At 42.6% G+C, this 14,627-nt stretch overlaps 1 protein-coding gene across 1 annotated transcript; it reads left to right on the top strand.

The window, feature by feature from the left end:
- Window positions 1–1,195: 1,195 nt before the first annotated feature.
- On the top strand, window positions 1,196–13,350 carry LOC147716755 (uncharacterized). The gene is made up of 3 exons (XM_086919776.1): window positions 1,196–2,986; window positions 12,792–12,927; window positions 13,334–13,350. The coding sequence occupies exons 1-3, from the start codon at window positions 1,196–1,198 to the stop codon at window positions 13,348–13,350; spliced, it is 1,944 nt and encodes a 647-aa protein (XP_086775902.1).
- Window positions 13,351–14,627: the final 1,277 nt, after the last annotated feature.

The following is a 14,627-nucleotide window of genomic DNA, read 5'->3' as shown; positions in this document are numbered from 1 at the left end:
AAGAGGATAGTATGGTCGTTAGTGTGGCTGTTAATGTGCCTATTGAGGATAAGGGCCTTGTCACATTACTTAACATAGAGAGTCTGATTAAATCTTATTCTGCATCTATTCTGGAGAGGTTGATGGAAGTAGAATGTAGACTGTGTAAAATTGAATATGCACTGGGTAGTAAGGATGCTGCACTTAACAATGGATCCAACAATGCAAATAGTTTATTAACAAACAATGTATTACCTAACATGACAGTACCGGTCCAACCACCCTTAACTATCCCTATCGCCATTCCTTCCTCATCAGCATCTACCTCTAAACCCACGGGGAATACAATCACAGCATCTGCACAACCTAATTTACCCCCTAAAACAACCCAACAAAAAATCCATGAACAACAGTCGGCTACCGTTGTTAACAAACCCATTGATAACACCTTTAAGAAACTCCCAGGGAATTCATCAAGGGAGGTGGGGGAAACCAGACATACCTGGGGGAAACCTAGAAAGACACCTTTGCCTGAACTCCCACCAGAGGCAGTACCCTATGTGGTCGTTTTAACAGGGGTGCCTGTGCTGGGACAAAACAAGAGAGAGGGTTTTGCACAACTAAAGAATAAGATCATGCACTGGCTGAGTCTATACAGGCCAATTGCAAATCACATTAATGGTGAGATTGTCCATGTTCGACGTCTCCAATGGCTGGGGGGTAGACCCAAAGATATCAACGGTGATGTGGTGGTTGTGAATTTTAGGGATCCTAATGCTGTCCAATTTATATTAAACTGGCAGCTAGGTAGCTCAAATAACACCATAATCCCTAAACCACTAACATACTTTTACCCAAGGTCAGTGGTGTTCCCATCTCAGCACCATCCATCCCAGCATCAACCATTACAGTATATAACCCAAACTCAGCCAATAAATCATCCAATTGCACAGAATACTGGGAGTAATCAATATGCCCTGTATCCCCCTATACTACAGAATACAAGCAATTTGCACTATGTTCCCTGCCCTGTGGCAGTCCCAGACTCCATGGGTTGAAATTACGTACCGGCTAAAATACATAATTCCCAGAAAGGAAGGATGGATCACCTAAAACCCTTCACACCTTTAGAAACTTCTAATAGGTTTGATATTTTTAGCGGTCTAGACGACTGCGACTGATGTTTTTTGATTCGGGGGGTGAGGGGCCAGAAATAATGAGTCTTGGTGATGTGGGTGTTGTTAATATACCTGATGTACTGGTGAATCCTGTGTCTTCTAGTTTGGATAAAACTGTACACCATGATGTAAATGTACCCGATGATGCAAATATCCTAGAAGAACAGGTATTACCCACAACCATTTTGAGCAACACGACATCCTCAGAGGTAACACCCTTGGTAATACAAACTGCGGTTCCCATTAGCTATGAAGAGTCGCCAATGGTTTTCCCTGAGAGGCCATCGGCCCTTGAGATGCCGGTTAAATTGGTCTGTTGGAATATAGCTGGAATTGTAAAAAACTTGAGGGACCCGGAGTGGGCTAATTATATAGAGTCATTTGACCTCTGTTTATTACAGGAAACCTGGGCAGTGGAGACGCCCCATAGGGTGGGTTACAAGACCTACGGAATCGGTGCAATACCCTCTAGAAGTGGAAGGCCGTCAGGGGGACTTCTGATGTGGGTGAAAATAAACTTAAGAGCAAAAATTGAGGAGATAGCTACAAATTATGTAGACATACTAGCTCTAAAAGTCACAGTTGGTAACGGGAAGAACTTATTTCTGGTAAATGTCTACAATAGGCCCTTACCCTCTTCAAGAGAATCACCAACCATCACAAAATTAGATTGCCTTTTGGGTGGACTAGACCCCAGGGAGGATTTTGTTATCCTGGCTGGTGATTTAAACTACAACTTCGAGCCAGTTTTGGGTCTTAGCGAAATCTACGATGAGGAAGACCAGGCGAACAAAATCCCCACTCTGGAGAATGTTAAATCGGTTAAATGTTCAACACTAGGTCTCCAACTGATTAACTTATGCACGGAACACTCACTTAGGGCTTGTAACGGACGGTTACCATCCGATAGCTCTAAGAAACCAACATTTACCAGGAATAATTATAAAAATAATCTAGATTTTGTGATCGCTTCCATACCCCTCTGGCCACATCTCTTGGACCTTGAAGTAATGGAACAATTTGAAAGCGATCATTTCCCTCTAAGCTTGACTTTAGATGTCTCACTGTTTAACGATATGGCTCAGCAACTCACATCTGAGGAAAGTGGTGTTGATAATCCTGAGATCCATATTAGTAACAACAGAAGATCTCTGAAATGGCCATTCATATTGGATCACAGTGACATCCTTAGTGAAATATACTCACTCTTTGCTGGGACATTTGGACCTCACTTAGCTGTAATGTCTGAGGATGAAACCAAATTGTCCTTTTTGCCAACACACCTGAAATTTTTTGCTGACCTAAGAATACTAGTCACAAAAATGCCCAAAAAACCCCAGCAAAAGACCCAGAATCTGTCCCATAGTAAGCCATGGTATGATAGATCCTGTAGAGAGTCAAAGAGGGAATTATTAATTGCAATAAAGACCAAGTCTCCAATAGATGTAAAAAGAGCAAGGAATAATTACAAGTCTGTCCAAAGGGCCTCCAAGATAGCTTGGGAGGAAGACAAATGGGCTGATTTGTTGCTAGCCGCCAGATCGCGTGATAACGTGGCTTTCTGGAGGCTGGTCGCAAATGGGAACAATGTAGGTAGGGTGGTAAAAGATGTCTTTCTGGAGGAGCAAACTTTAGTCACCCATTTTACGAATTTATATAAAAAGTATGACGACCCACATATGGACATGAATGTGGCAAACCACGAATCCCCAGCAGACCACCTGGTCTTTACCTTAGGAGAAACAGAGCTGGCAATAACCCAAATTAAATCTGGGAAAGCCCCAGGTTTGGACAAGATCCCGGGGGACCTATATAAGCATGATTTAAAAGTATGGGCACCTTATATTAATTACTTGTGCAATACATTATCTCGCACTTTAGTATTCCCCGAAAGTTGGAAGGGAGCGGAAATTGTTTTAATTTTTAAAAAAGGAGATAGGATGGACCCCTGTAATTATCGGCCAATAAGTCTAATGGACATCCTACAGAAAATCTACCCACGACACATTTTACTACGTGTGAGTGATTGGCTGGATGAAAACACAATTCTAACCAAATTCCAAGCCGGATTCAGATCAAAAGTCAGCACAATAGACCAGATCTTTAGATTATGCTGCCTCTATTGGAAGTACGTAATGATTAAAAGGTGCCACTTAAATGTTGCCTTTGTTGATTTAAGGGCAGCATTTGATCTGGTGCCTCGCAATCTTTATGGAAAACCTTGAGTGCAGCAGTTATACCAAATAACCTTGTCGTTCAGATCAAAGAGTTACACAAAGGGAATTTTGCGAGAATCAGATGGGGCACAAACGGCGAATTAACCAAAAAAATTCCCATTGAACGTGGAGTCCGTCAGGGCTGCGTTCTGGCTCCTACGCTCTTTTAGCTTTTTGTAAATGGCATCCCTTCATTTTTAGAGGGATGCAAAAATGACTCCCCTAAACTGAACGGCTAAAAGGTAACATCCCTACTATTTGCTGACGATACCATTCTGATTTCCCAAACAAAAAAGGGTTTACAGTCATTATTGGACACCTTTAGCGAATATTGTGGTCAAAAGGGGTTGGAGATTAATGGGAAGAAGACCAAATGCATGGCCCTAAATCCGATCAAACTGGATAAGGGCTGCTTAACATTAAAAGGAGTAAAGTTGGAATCAGTGCCCCATTTCTCATATTTAGGGGTGACACTAGATTCAAACTTTACTTGGAAAGCCCAAATGGATAAAAGTAAACTAATCTTTGCTCAGAATGTTAAACCAATTCTGAGGGAGCAAAGCCTGAGCACCAGTAAAGCGGTGTCCCCAGTGATGGAACTATTTAAATTCAAGGTCCAATCATCAGTCCTGTATGGTGCAGAAATATGGGGCTCTGGGTCCAAGGGGACTTTCAGTGTCTTAGACAACAACTTTATGCGAAGTTTGGTAAGGGTCCCGAGAGGCACCCCATTAGTACCCTTGGAACTGGACCTAAAGTTTAAAAGAACTGATCACCAAGTCCTGATTCGTCCTCTAATGCTGTGGGTTAGATTATGGCATGTCCCTGAACTCCAAGATTATAGAGACGGGCTAAAAGAAATCATGGCACTTGACAGCCAGACTGCTACCCCATGGCTGAGACACGTTAAGGCTTGGTTCAGTAATATAGGATTGAAACACTTCTGGGAGAACCCTGAGCAATTACCCGTCAACCCCAAACTAATCTTAAAAAGGGCTTTTTGGACCTTTATAGTAAATAGGACTGTAAGCAATACAACTAGTGGGACCCTAGTCTCAAAGTTCTTAAATTTTAAGGACGAACCTCTCTACGAGATCTTTATGGATGAAATAGAGCCCCCACTTGCCAAAACTTTATTTTTAAAATTCAGATATGGAAACCTTTTAATTAAAACAACCTTGGCTCGTTGGGCTAGGAACCGTGATTTATCGTCCTCAGCAATGGACGACATATGTCCTATGTGTGGACATAACCAGATTGAAAATGAGCAGCACATCCTCCTTTTCTGTCCCTTTTATGCTCAGGCCAGAAAGAGATGGATTAAACTAATATGCCTACTGCTAGGCCTGAGGTCATGTTCACAGGCTCTGAGAATCCTAACTACAAACACATCGCAACAGATAAAATTTAGTGTCAGTAGATTTTTACTTTCTATTTTCTATCAAAGGAAAAAAATGGGGCATCAATTGTAACTGAACTGATTTGCTTGGAATTGATGTGATGGTCCATCCTATGATTTATTAATGTATTGTTCCCGCCCCAACTATCTTCTAACATGAATTGTATTCTTTTAATCAATGTTTTTATATGCAGTGAAATGTTCTTATCTAATGAAATGCAATGTAATGTATGCACTGTTCTTTTATGGCATTTAAGCCGAAATAAAGAATTTGAATTGAATTGAATTGAGTGGACCTCCTCTTTCTTTACATTTCTATCACTTTTCAGCACAGTCCACAATTATAATTTTCACGTCTCTCTCACGGTTTCTCCGCCATCACAATGCTAGGTCTGCTTTCCAAGTCAAGATGAGAGCACGACTCGTCTCCTGTACAACAACAACATCCTTTCCACACTGTTTTGGCACAAATGTGCACTGTTTCGGCCACTTGCCACTCCCCGCTTATCTTTCTCTCCACCCCACGTTTTTATGTGATACCATCAGATAAAGCACTTCGGCATCCGCTGGAGTGCCATATAATTGCTAGAATGCATTATAGTGTAGTTTTATTTTAATGTGCAGACTGAGTCCATTTGGAATCTGAATTACTGCACTGTGCTGATATTTTCATACCTTCAAGAAAGACAAATATTCACCCTGACTCCTTTTTGAATCTTTATTTCAGCATGAAAGCTGGCACCCCTTAAGGTTCTATTAAAATGACTACCTGAGCACTCTCCAGACATCATAAATCATTCAGCCTTTCCAGCTCCAACTATGCTGATGGGACCCAGATAAACCTGAAACTGGAAACCCAACATATTTTGACTTGTGTGCCCTGAGCCTTTTAATTATTAATTTCAGTAGCCCAAACCTGACGGACTTTAGAACTACCAATTGGCATGGATTCTTAGTCTTGAATTCTTTTCATAACACACTTACCGGTTCTTCGCCCCGGCCTTCTCTTTGTCACTATTTTCCTACTTTTGTTTTGATGTCTTTCCCTTCTCATCCTTCCTCTTTTTCTGCCTTTCTACTTGCTATGAGTCAAAGGCTGATGTTGAAAATTAAATCCTGTTTCCTGAAAATAAATGCCTGTACCTGATTCCTGCAACCACTGGAACCCTCTGTATCTCGAGATGTATCTTACCTTAATAGAGGTTCTCCAGGGGGTCCAGGATACCGTTACCTCAGTGGTCTCCCACCTAGATTGTCAATAGAATAAACCTTGAGGCAGCTTTCTTGATATGCACGTGACAGAAAATACTTTACCACCAGACATCTACTGCATATCCAAACTAGAGACTGCAAAACTTTGGCCCTTCAAGCAGATGACCCTGTCCAGTCACATTATCTTATTGTCTCTTAGTAATGCACTCTGAGCTATACATGGGGCTGGGCCAGCTTACTACAACACAAGCTCTGTATATATCTTCGTTGGAGAAATTGCATACCTTCTGACTAATCCTGGAATTAGAAATTCCTTCTTTTCTGTACACATTGCGTCACCCTCGACGGGAGCTGATATGGACCTGTTTCGGCTCTGAACCAAACCCAAGTCGGCTGCTTCCAAGGCTCCGGTTGAGGGGAATGGTGATATGCTCGGTTGGTGGAGTTGCTTCTCTTAAGTGAGCTAGTTCCAAGCAGAATTTGGGGTCTCAATGGAACGTTTTACTAGTGTGAATCACTCTGAGGCGGGCTGGGAACAAAACATATACGATTAAGAGCCCTGAGCTTTCAGTTATCCGCTTCATAGGACCTTCGCTTCACCTGGACTTTCGTGGTGTAATCTGAAAACATCAGGATTTTGGAGTTCTGGTAGCTGAGTTCTGGAAGAGCCTGAGCCTCTTTTAGGATGCAGTCTCTGCCTTTGAAGTTGAAGAATTGGGCAATCATGGGCCGATGCGGTGCTCCATTTGGGGGCTTGGGCGTAAACACTCTTTGCGCATACTCCACTGCAAACCAGGGGGAGAACCTATCCACTGGGAGCCAGGATTTAATCCCTTGTTCCAGAAACTTGGCAGGTTGTGCAGATTATGCTCCTTCAGTGAACCCTGCGAATCTGAGGTTGTTCCGTCTGGAGCGATTTTCTGCATGCTCCACACGATGACGGAGCCCCTCTGTTCGGGAGAGGAGGCGAGAAACTTTTACTTTGAGGGCAGGCTCCTCATCTTTGACTGCGGAGAGACACCCTTTTGCCTCCGTAATTCTGCTAGTGGCATTTCCGAGATCCTGGCAAAAGAAGTCCCAAGCCAACTCACACTTCTGCTATTCTAGATTCAACTGCATTCTGCTACATCTGTATAGCCTGCAGTATCTTGGTCAAATCCCCTTCAGTAGGCACCCCTTTATCTGATACCTCACCTTCCATTGCTCCTAGGCCTGTGATGTATTGGTTAATGCATGGCTGGTAGGAATGAGGCTTCAGGGATTTGCCTTCCTCCGTAACTGCAGGAGAAGACCACAGCTAGTGCATGTTGGGACCTGGCCTGCTTGCCACAATCATGCAGCAGCATGAGCAGCCAGGTGCCGGGGGAGGTGACCGCCCGGGAATGGCCAGGTGCCAGGTAGGGGGACTCGCTAGCCGTAGATTGAAAATCCATAGGCCACCTCTGTCTGTGCCTGGGGACTCCAGCCAGGCCCCATTCCTACCACCTCGGACCTCACCGTCCCGCGTCAATGGAAGTAGGCTCAAGATCCAGCAAGGCCTCTGTGTGCACGTCTCAGCCTAAGTGCTTATCAGGGAGAAAGTTGTCACCATGGATAGGAAGGATAGGCCCAGCACTGGTGTAATCATCTGAATTCACACCATCTGCAAGCTGCAGTACGGGGAACCTATGTCACCAGGGGTACCCTCATTCCCCCCCCCACCAGCACTCCAATATGAACTTCCCAATAAAGGGAGGGGGGACTCCAGCACAAACGACCTGGCTTCCCTGCTCAGGCCCCCTCTATGTGCATGGCAAAGGACAGCTCAAATTGGGAAGTGGTCTGCACTAATAGATAGGTCAGCTCTGCGGTCTCTGGCACCTCCGTACAAGCCCCAATCTATCTACCTCGCCTAGCCTAGCCTCTCAGGGCCATGTGAGGTGCAGCAGCAGGAGCGAGCACCCTCCGCCCGGCTCCTCCCCCGCACCTCTCACTGGCAGATTCAGAGTGTCTATGGCTGAGCCCCGACGTGAGTCATTTGCAGGGATGTCTGGTCAGGTCTCACTCAGGCTTCCTCCGCTGTCAAGCCTAGAAAAGGAAGCGGCCGGCCTGCTGAGAATCATCGTGGATACAAACAATGTGGTCCCAGATACTAGAACGAATAAACCATGGTTAGATAACTTGAGTAAATGCAAGAAAATTAAATTATAACAACATTGTTTTTATTCACAACGTGTATCATAAAAAATCATTCATAAAATAAATACATAGTAAATCACATTTGATGCCCCTAAGGAATTGGACAGGGAAGGGTAGTGATGGGATGGTGAAGGTATTGAATGGGAATTATAACAGTGGTCACTAAGACCTGAATAAACCAGAAATAATAATTGGTTAACACAATGGAAAATACAATTCATCGATTAGTTCAAAAATCATGCCTCGAACAAAACAGAATCACAAATGATAAATCAGGGAAGAGGCTGAACACAGGAGGAAGTGTCGACGTTTCGACCCAAACAGATGCATGCTGGTGTAAACCTTGCTAGAGGGTCTTCATCAGGACAAGAGACGCAAAAGGTGGGGCAATGAATCTGTAAAGGAAATTAATGAATTATTATTAGTAAGGGTCACAAACGATCCCAAATACTCCTAAAATACTTAAAGGCCGAGAAGGGAAATCACGATCATATTGTGAGATCAAAAGAGGAATACATTAGATGGAAAAAACAATATTAGTCAGAGGTTGGTCTAGACCCACATGGGGTAGAGAATAACAGAGTAGTACCACATCTCTTGTAAGGTCAGCTATTGTAAAGGCTTAAATTAAACCTAACCCAGAATACGCTCGCTTACAAATTTTCGGTGTCACAGAAAAAATATTTTATATATACTACTAATCAGAAACGCCCAGTGATGACATGCACAGGATCAGGGCTTCATCCAAGTGATGAAGAGACCATAGCTGTGAAATAATAACCGAAGTGGGCACACAACCCCAGATTGCCTTGTCTGGGAAACTTAGATCAGATATCGGAAGGGGTACCTCCCAAAGATCAGAGTCCTAAAATAAGTAAATTACAAGGATCTACTCACAACTAGTTTGGTATGAGGAATGCATAATAAGTGCACAGCAATTGTCCGTTAGCTTACCTTAAATTATTAGGGAAATACAGCACATGGGATTCAATTGCAATTGCTCTCTCCAATACTACACTGTGGCTGGTTCTAGAATTGCAAAACATCGGATGTTTAATAGCAAATATGCGTGTTTTTCCACAGAGATATTAAGAGTGAAGGAATCTAGCGTACCTGATGTCTATGTAACACTATATTATAAAACGACGAATCTTGGTGGTGGGATATCAACAGGAGTACAGCTTCTGGGTGGAAAAGAAGAGACCTCATTGAGTAATGTGTCCAGACAGTCTCTTCCCAATACATAGCGTAACAGAATCATAGATGGCCTACCTTAAACCGACGCTGCATGAGATGTCAGGGTCAGATAGCCACACATGTAAAGAAAATCTATGGAAAAACGGAATGGGCTGGTAATCAATAAAGTCATATTGGAAGTGGGATGCCGTCATTAAAATAAACACAGTTCTCGCTATAATTGTCCTAACAGGCATACCTGTATAAGGGAGAAACACGGCCTTAAACGGGGGTTTGATGCGTTCACTGCAGTCGTCAAACGTCAGACGCCGTCGTGGTGAAACAGGAGGTTTACTCACTAGTCGTGGTTCAAATGCCACATCAAAGGCTGGGGTCTGGGGAGTAACAGAGCGGCAAATGACTATATCCGTTAACCAAGAACGATATATGTCAAAGTTTAGAGGTTAACACGGAGTTCCGTCTAGCGGTTAACACGGAGTTCCGTCTAGCATACCTGTAGGAGACGTGGTCACTGGCTTACAGCGGGGTTCAATGGAGCAGCAATCATCAGTGGATGCCGTCCGGGGGTGGACGATATTGACTTCCAAGAAAGGTCCCGGTCACGTGGGCACGGCTGATCATCGTACTAGAAAGCGGACTTACAGGAATTTCTTGGAGTGAGTGTAATAGCGCTATCGAAACAATCGAAAATGATCCCACAAACCGCTTCGGATAACCACGATTTACACTGCTATGTATTCTCATGGTTATACATTACATATTACTCCCAGGAGCGTTATTGTAATTGAGTCTTGATAGAGAATTAATCGGTCCAACGCATGTTCTGTGAAACTCCTTAAAATAATACAAAGTAGGAGAAAGTTGATGTAGAGTATAATCATACATCTGGGAATAAATGTTCGATACACGGCACCATATAGCAGTTATCTGTTAATGCATCTAATATTGTCATGATGTATAATATGGTAACAGGCAGGGACTCACATAATTAAAGGTCCCGATTTGATACACCTTAAACAGAGGATCTGTAGCTGATGTGGAAAGTTCATTGGTTCGCTGTTAGTAGTAATCATATGTTAAATACGGCCATATTGTCAAAACAAAAAACAAAGCCAAGGTATAATGTAACCGACATAGAAGATGGTCAAGGCATCACAACATTAGATATCTGGCTTTCGTGTTGGTCGCATAATAGGCAAAGCATATTAAGGATCATGAATATTGCAAAATACAAAAAGTACGGCGTACCTATCTGGCACGATGGTAAAGGCCGCATAATTAACAAAATTCACATCGTTGATAAATTGCACAGTCAGAGACAAAAAAGTACAAATTATTCAATATTGTGCAAGTTCAAGAATCTAAATGTACACAGTGGTTAATTTCATAGATTGGTCATTTGGGCAAAAGTGCTTTCTGTTTCGTTGAGACCTGACCTTACAGAGTCAAAGAGGAACATTCATTTTGCTTCATGGATGTTGAGAATATTGGAGAGACTACCTCCTCTGGGGCCTAGTGTGACTTTCTCCAAAATAACCCACTTAAGGCTATCTGTTGAATGCTGTTTGGCTTTGTAATGATCCACTAATGGGGCTCCCACTACCTCACATCTAATTCTGCTTGTATGTTGCAAAATCCTAACTTTTGCCTTCTGTTGAGTTCGACCTATATAGATTAGATTACATTCGCAAATGATGGCATAGATCACATTCTGAGTATTGCAGTTCGTGAGTGATTTTAAAGGGATCTTGTGATCCTTGTATTCAAAGACCTTGGTCTGGATTGAACTATCACAGGCTTTGCACTTGGTACATCTGTGGTGACCTGTAACTGGTGGGAGATTCCAGAATGATAGTACAGTTATTGGTTCTGCAGGAGGAAGGAAGGACCGAACAACATGGTCCCTGAAGTTCTTGCCCCTTTTAACAGCATGCAGAGGTAAAGTGGGATAGCCGATGTCGTCCGATATCAGCGGCCAATGCTTATTAATAATTTTCTTTATCCTGTTGCTCTCTGTTGAAAAAGTGGTTACACATACCATCCGATTGTTCTGTTGCTCAGTGCTCGGTTTAGGTTGCAATAAGCATTCTCTTGGGTTATACCAGGCTCGTTTTTAGGCCCTCTTCACCAGGCGTCGGGGATACCCCCTCTGTATTAGTCTATTCATGAGATCATCTGCTTGCTCCATATACCAAAACTTCTGAGGTTGGCCATGATGCACAATTTTTTTATGTTCCAAGATCACTTCTATTTGCAAACGAAGGGTGTGGCTATGAGGAGAAAGTCACACTAGGCCCCAGAGGAGGTAGTCTCTCCAATATTCTCAACATCCGTGAAGCAAAATGGATGTTCCTCTTTGACTCTGTAAGGTCAGGTCTCAACGAAACAGAAAGCACTTTTGCCCAAATGGCCAATCTATGAAATTAACCACTGTGTACATTTAGATTCATGAATTTGCAGAATATTGAATAATTTGTACTTTTTTGTCTCTGACTGTGCAATTTATCAACAATGTGAATTTTGTTAATTATGCGGCCTTTACCATCGTGCCAGATAGGTACACCGTACTTTTTGTATTTTGCAATATTCATGATCCTTAATATGCTTTGCCTATTATGCGACCAACACGAAAGCCAGATATCTAATGTTGTGATGCCTTGACCATCTTCTATGTCGGTTACATTATACCTTGGCTTTGTTTTTTGTTTTGACAATATGGCCGTATATAACATATGATTACTACTAACAGCAAACCAATGAACTTTCCACATCAGTTACAGATCCTCTGTTTAAGGTGTATCAAATCGGGACCTTTAATTATGTGAGTCCCTGCCTATTACCATGTTATACATCATGACAATATTAGATGCATTAACAGATAACTGCTATATGGTGCCGTGTATCGAATATTTATTCCCAGATGTATGATTATACTCTACATCAACTTTCTCCTACTTTGTATTATTTTAAGGAGTTGCACAGAACATGCGTTGGACCGATTAATTCTCTATCAAGACTCAATTACAATAACGCTCCTGGGAGTAATATGCAATGTATAACCATGAGAATACATAGCAGTGTAAATCGTGGTTATCCGAAGCGGTTTGTGAGATCATTTTCGATTGTTTCGATAGCGCTATTACACTCACTCCAAGAAATTCCTGTAAGTCCGCTTTCTAGTACGATGATCAGCCGTGCCCACGTGACCGGGACCTTTCTTGGAAGTCAATATCTTCCTCTGCCCGGATGGCATCCACTGATGATTGCTGCTCCATTGAACCCCGCTGTAAGCCAGTGACCACGTCTCCTACAGGTATGCTAGACGGAACTCCGTGTTAACCGCTAGACGGAACTCCGTGTTAACCTCTAAACTTTGACATATATCGTTCTTGGTTAACGGATATAGTCATTTGCCGCTCTGTTACTCCCCAGACCCCAGCCTTTGATGTGGCATTTGAACCACGACTAGTGAGCAAACTTCCTGTTTCACCACGACGGCGTCTGACGTTTGACGACTGCAGTGAACGCATCGAACCCCCGTTTAAGGCCGTGTTTCTCCCTTATACAGGTATGCCTGTTAGGACAATTATAGCGAGAACTGTGTTTATTTTAATGACGGCATCCCACTTCCAATATGACTTTATTGATTACCAGCCCATTCCGTTTTTTCATAGATTTTCTTTACACGTGTGGCTATCGGACCCCGACATCTCATGCAGCGTCGGTTTAAGGTAGGCCATCTATGATTCTGTTACGCTATGTATTGGGAAGAGACTGTCTGTACACATTACTCAATGGGGTCTCTTCTTTTCCACCCAGAAGCTGTACTCCTGTTGATATCCCACCACCAAGATTCGTCGTTTTATAATATAGCGTTACATAGACATCAGGTATGCTAGATTCCTTCACTCTTAATATCTCTGTCGAAAAACATGCATATTTGCTATTAAACATCCAATGTTTTGCAATTCTAGAACCAGCCACAGTGTAGTATTGGAGAGAGCAATTGCAATTGAATCCCATGTGCTGTATTTCCCTAATAATTTAAGGTAAGCTAACGGACAATTGCTGTGCACTTATTATGCATTCCTCATACCGAACTAGTTGTGAGTAGATCCTTGTAATTTACTTATTTTAGGACTCTGATCCTTGGGAGGTACCCCTTCCGATGTCTGATCTAAGTTTCCCAGACCAGGCAATCCGGAGTTGTGAGCCCACTTCGGTTATTATTTCACAGCTATGGTCTCTTCATCACTTGGATGATGCCCTGATCCTGTGCATGTCATCACTAGGGGTTTCTGATTAGTAGTATATATAAAATATTTTTTTCTGTGAAACCGAAAATTTGTAAGCGAGCGTATTCTGGGTTAGGTTTAACTTAAGCCTTTACAATAGCTGACCTTACAAGAGATGTGGTACTACTCTTTTATTCTCTACCCCATGTGGCTCTAGACCAACCTCTGACTAATATTGTTTTTTCCATCTATTGTATTCCTCTTTTGATCTCACAATATGATCGTGATTTCCCTTCTCGGCCTTTTAGTATTTTAGGAGTATTTGGGATCGTTTGTGACCCTTACTAATATTAATTCATTCATTTCCTATACAGATTCATTGCCCCACCTTTTGCGTCCCTTGTCCTGCTGAAGACCCTCTAGCAAGGTTTACACCAGCCTGCATCTGTTTGGGTCGAAACGTCAACACTTCCTCCTGTGTTCAGCCTCTTCCCTGATTTATCATTTGTGATTCTGTTTTGTTCGAGGCATGATTTTTGAACTAATTGATTAATTGTATTTTCCATTGTGTTAACCAATTATTATTTCTGGTTTATTCAGGTCTTAGAGACCACTGTTATAATTCCCATTCAATACCTTCACCATCCCATCACTACCCTTCCCTGTCCAATTCCTTAGGGACATCAAATGTGATTTACTATGTATTTATTTTATGAATGATTTTTTACGATACACGTTGTGAATAAAAACAATGTTGTTATAATTTTCTTGCATTTACTCAAGTTATCTAACCATGGTTTATTCGTTCTAGTATCTGGGACCACATTGTTTGTATCAATTATTCACTCAGGTCCCAGCGACTTTCTGGGTTAACCCGTGTTTTTACAGCACGAGAATCATCGTGGGGCGGCCATCTTGGATTAGGCCAGGTCCCGCAGCGGCACTTATCCCCTGGGCCGATTTCAGTGGACCCGGCCGCATCCGAGCTCAGGGATTGGCAGCAGAGCTGATATGGCGGAGCGGCACTGTAGAA

This window comes from Lissotriton vulgaris, chromosome 5, assembly GCF_964263255.1.
Source record: "Lissotriton vulgaris chromosome 5, aLisVul1.2, whole genome shotgun sequence".
In the NCBI taxonomy this organism is placed as follows: Eukaryota; Metazoa; Chordata; class Amphibia; order Caudata; family Salamandridae; genus Lissotriton; species Lissotriton vulgaris.
This window is presented reverse-complemented; position numbering and strand designations above follow the sequence as displayed.

What these genes read in the sequence shown, in the direction of transcription:
- LOC147716755 (XM_086919776.1), top strand. Translation starts at nt 1,196, where the DNA reads ATGAGTCTTGGTGATGTGGGTGTTGTTAATATACCTGATGTACTGGTG. An exon ending in TATATAAGCATGATTTAAAA is followed by an intron (nt 2,987 to 12,791) that starts GTATGGGCACCT and finishes GTTACTCCCCAG; the next exon opens with ACCCCAGCCTTTGATGTGGC.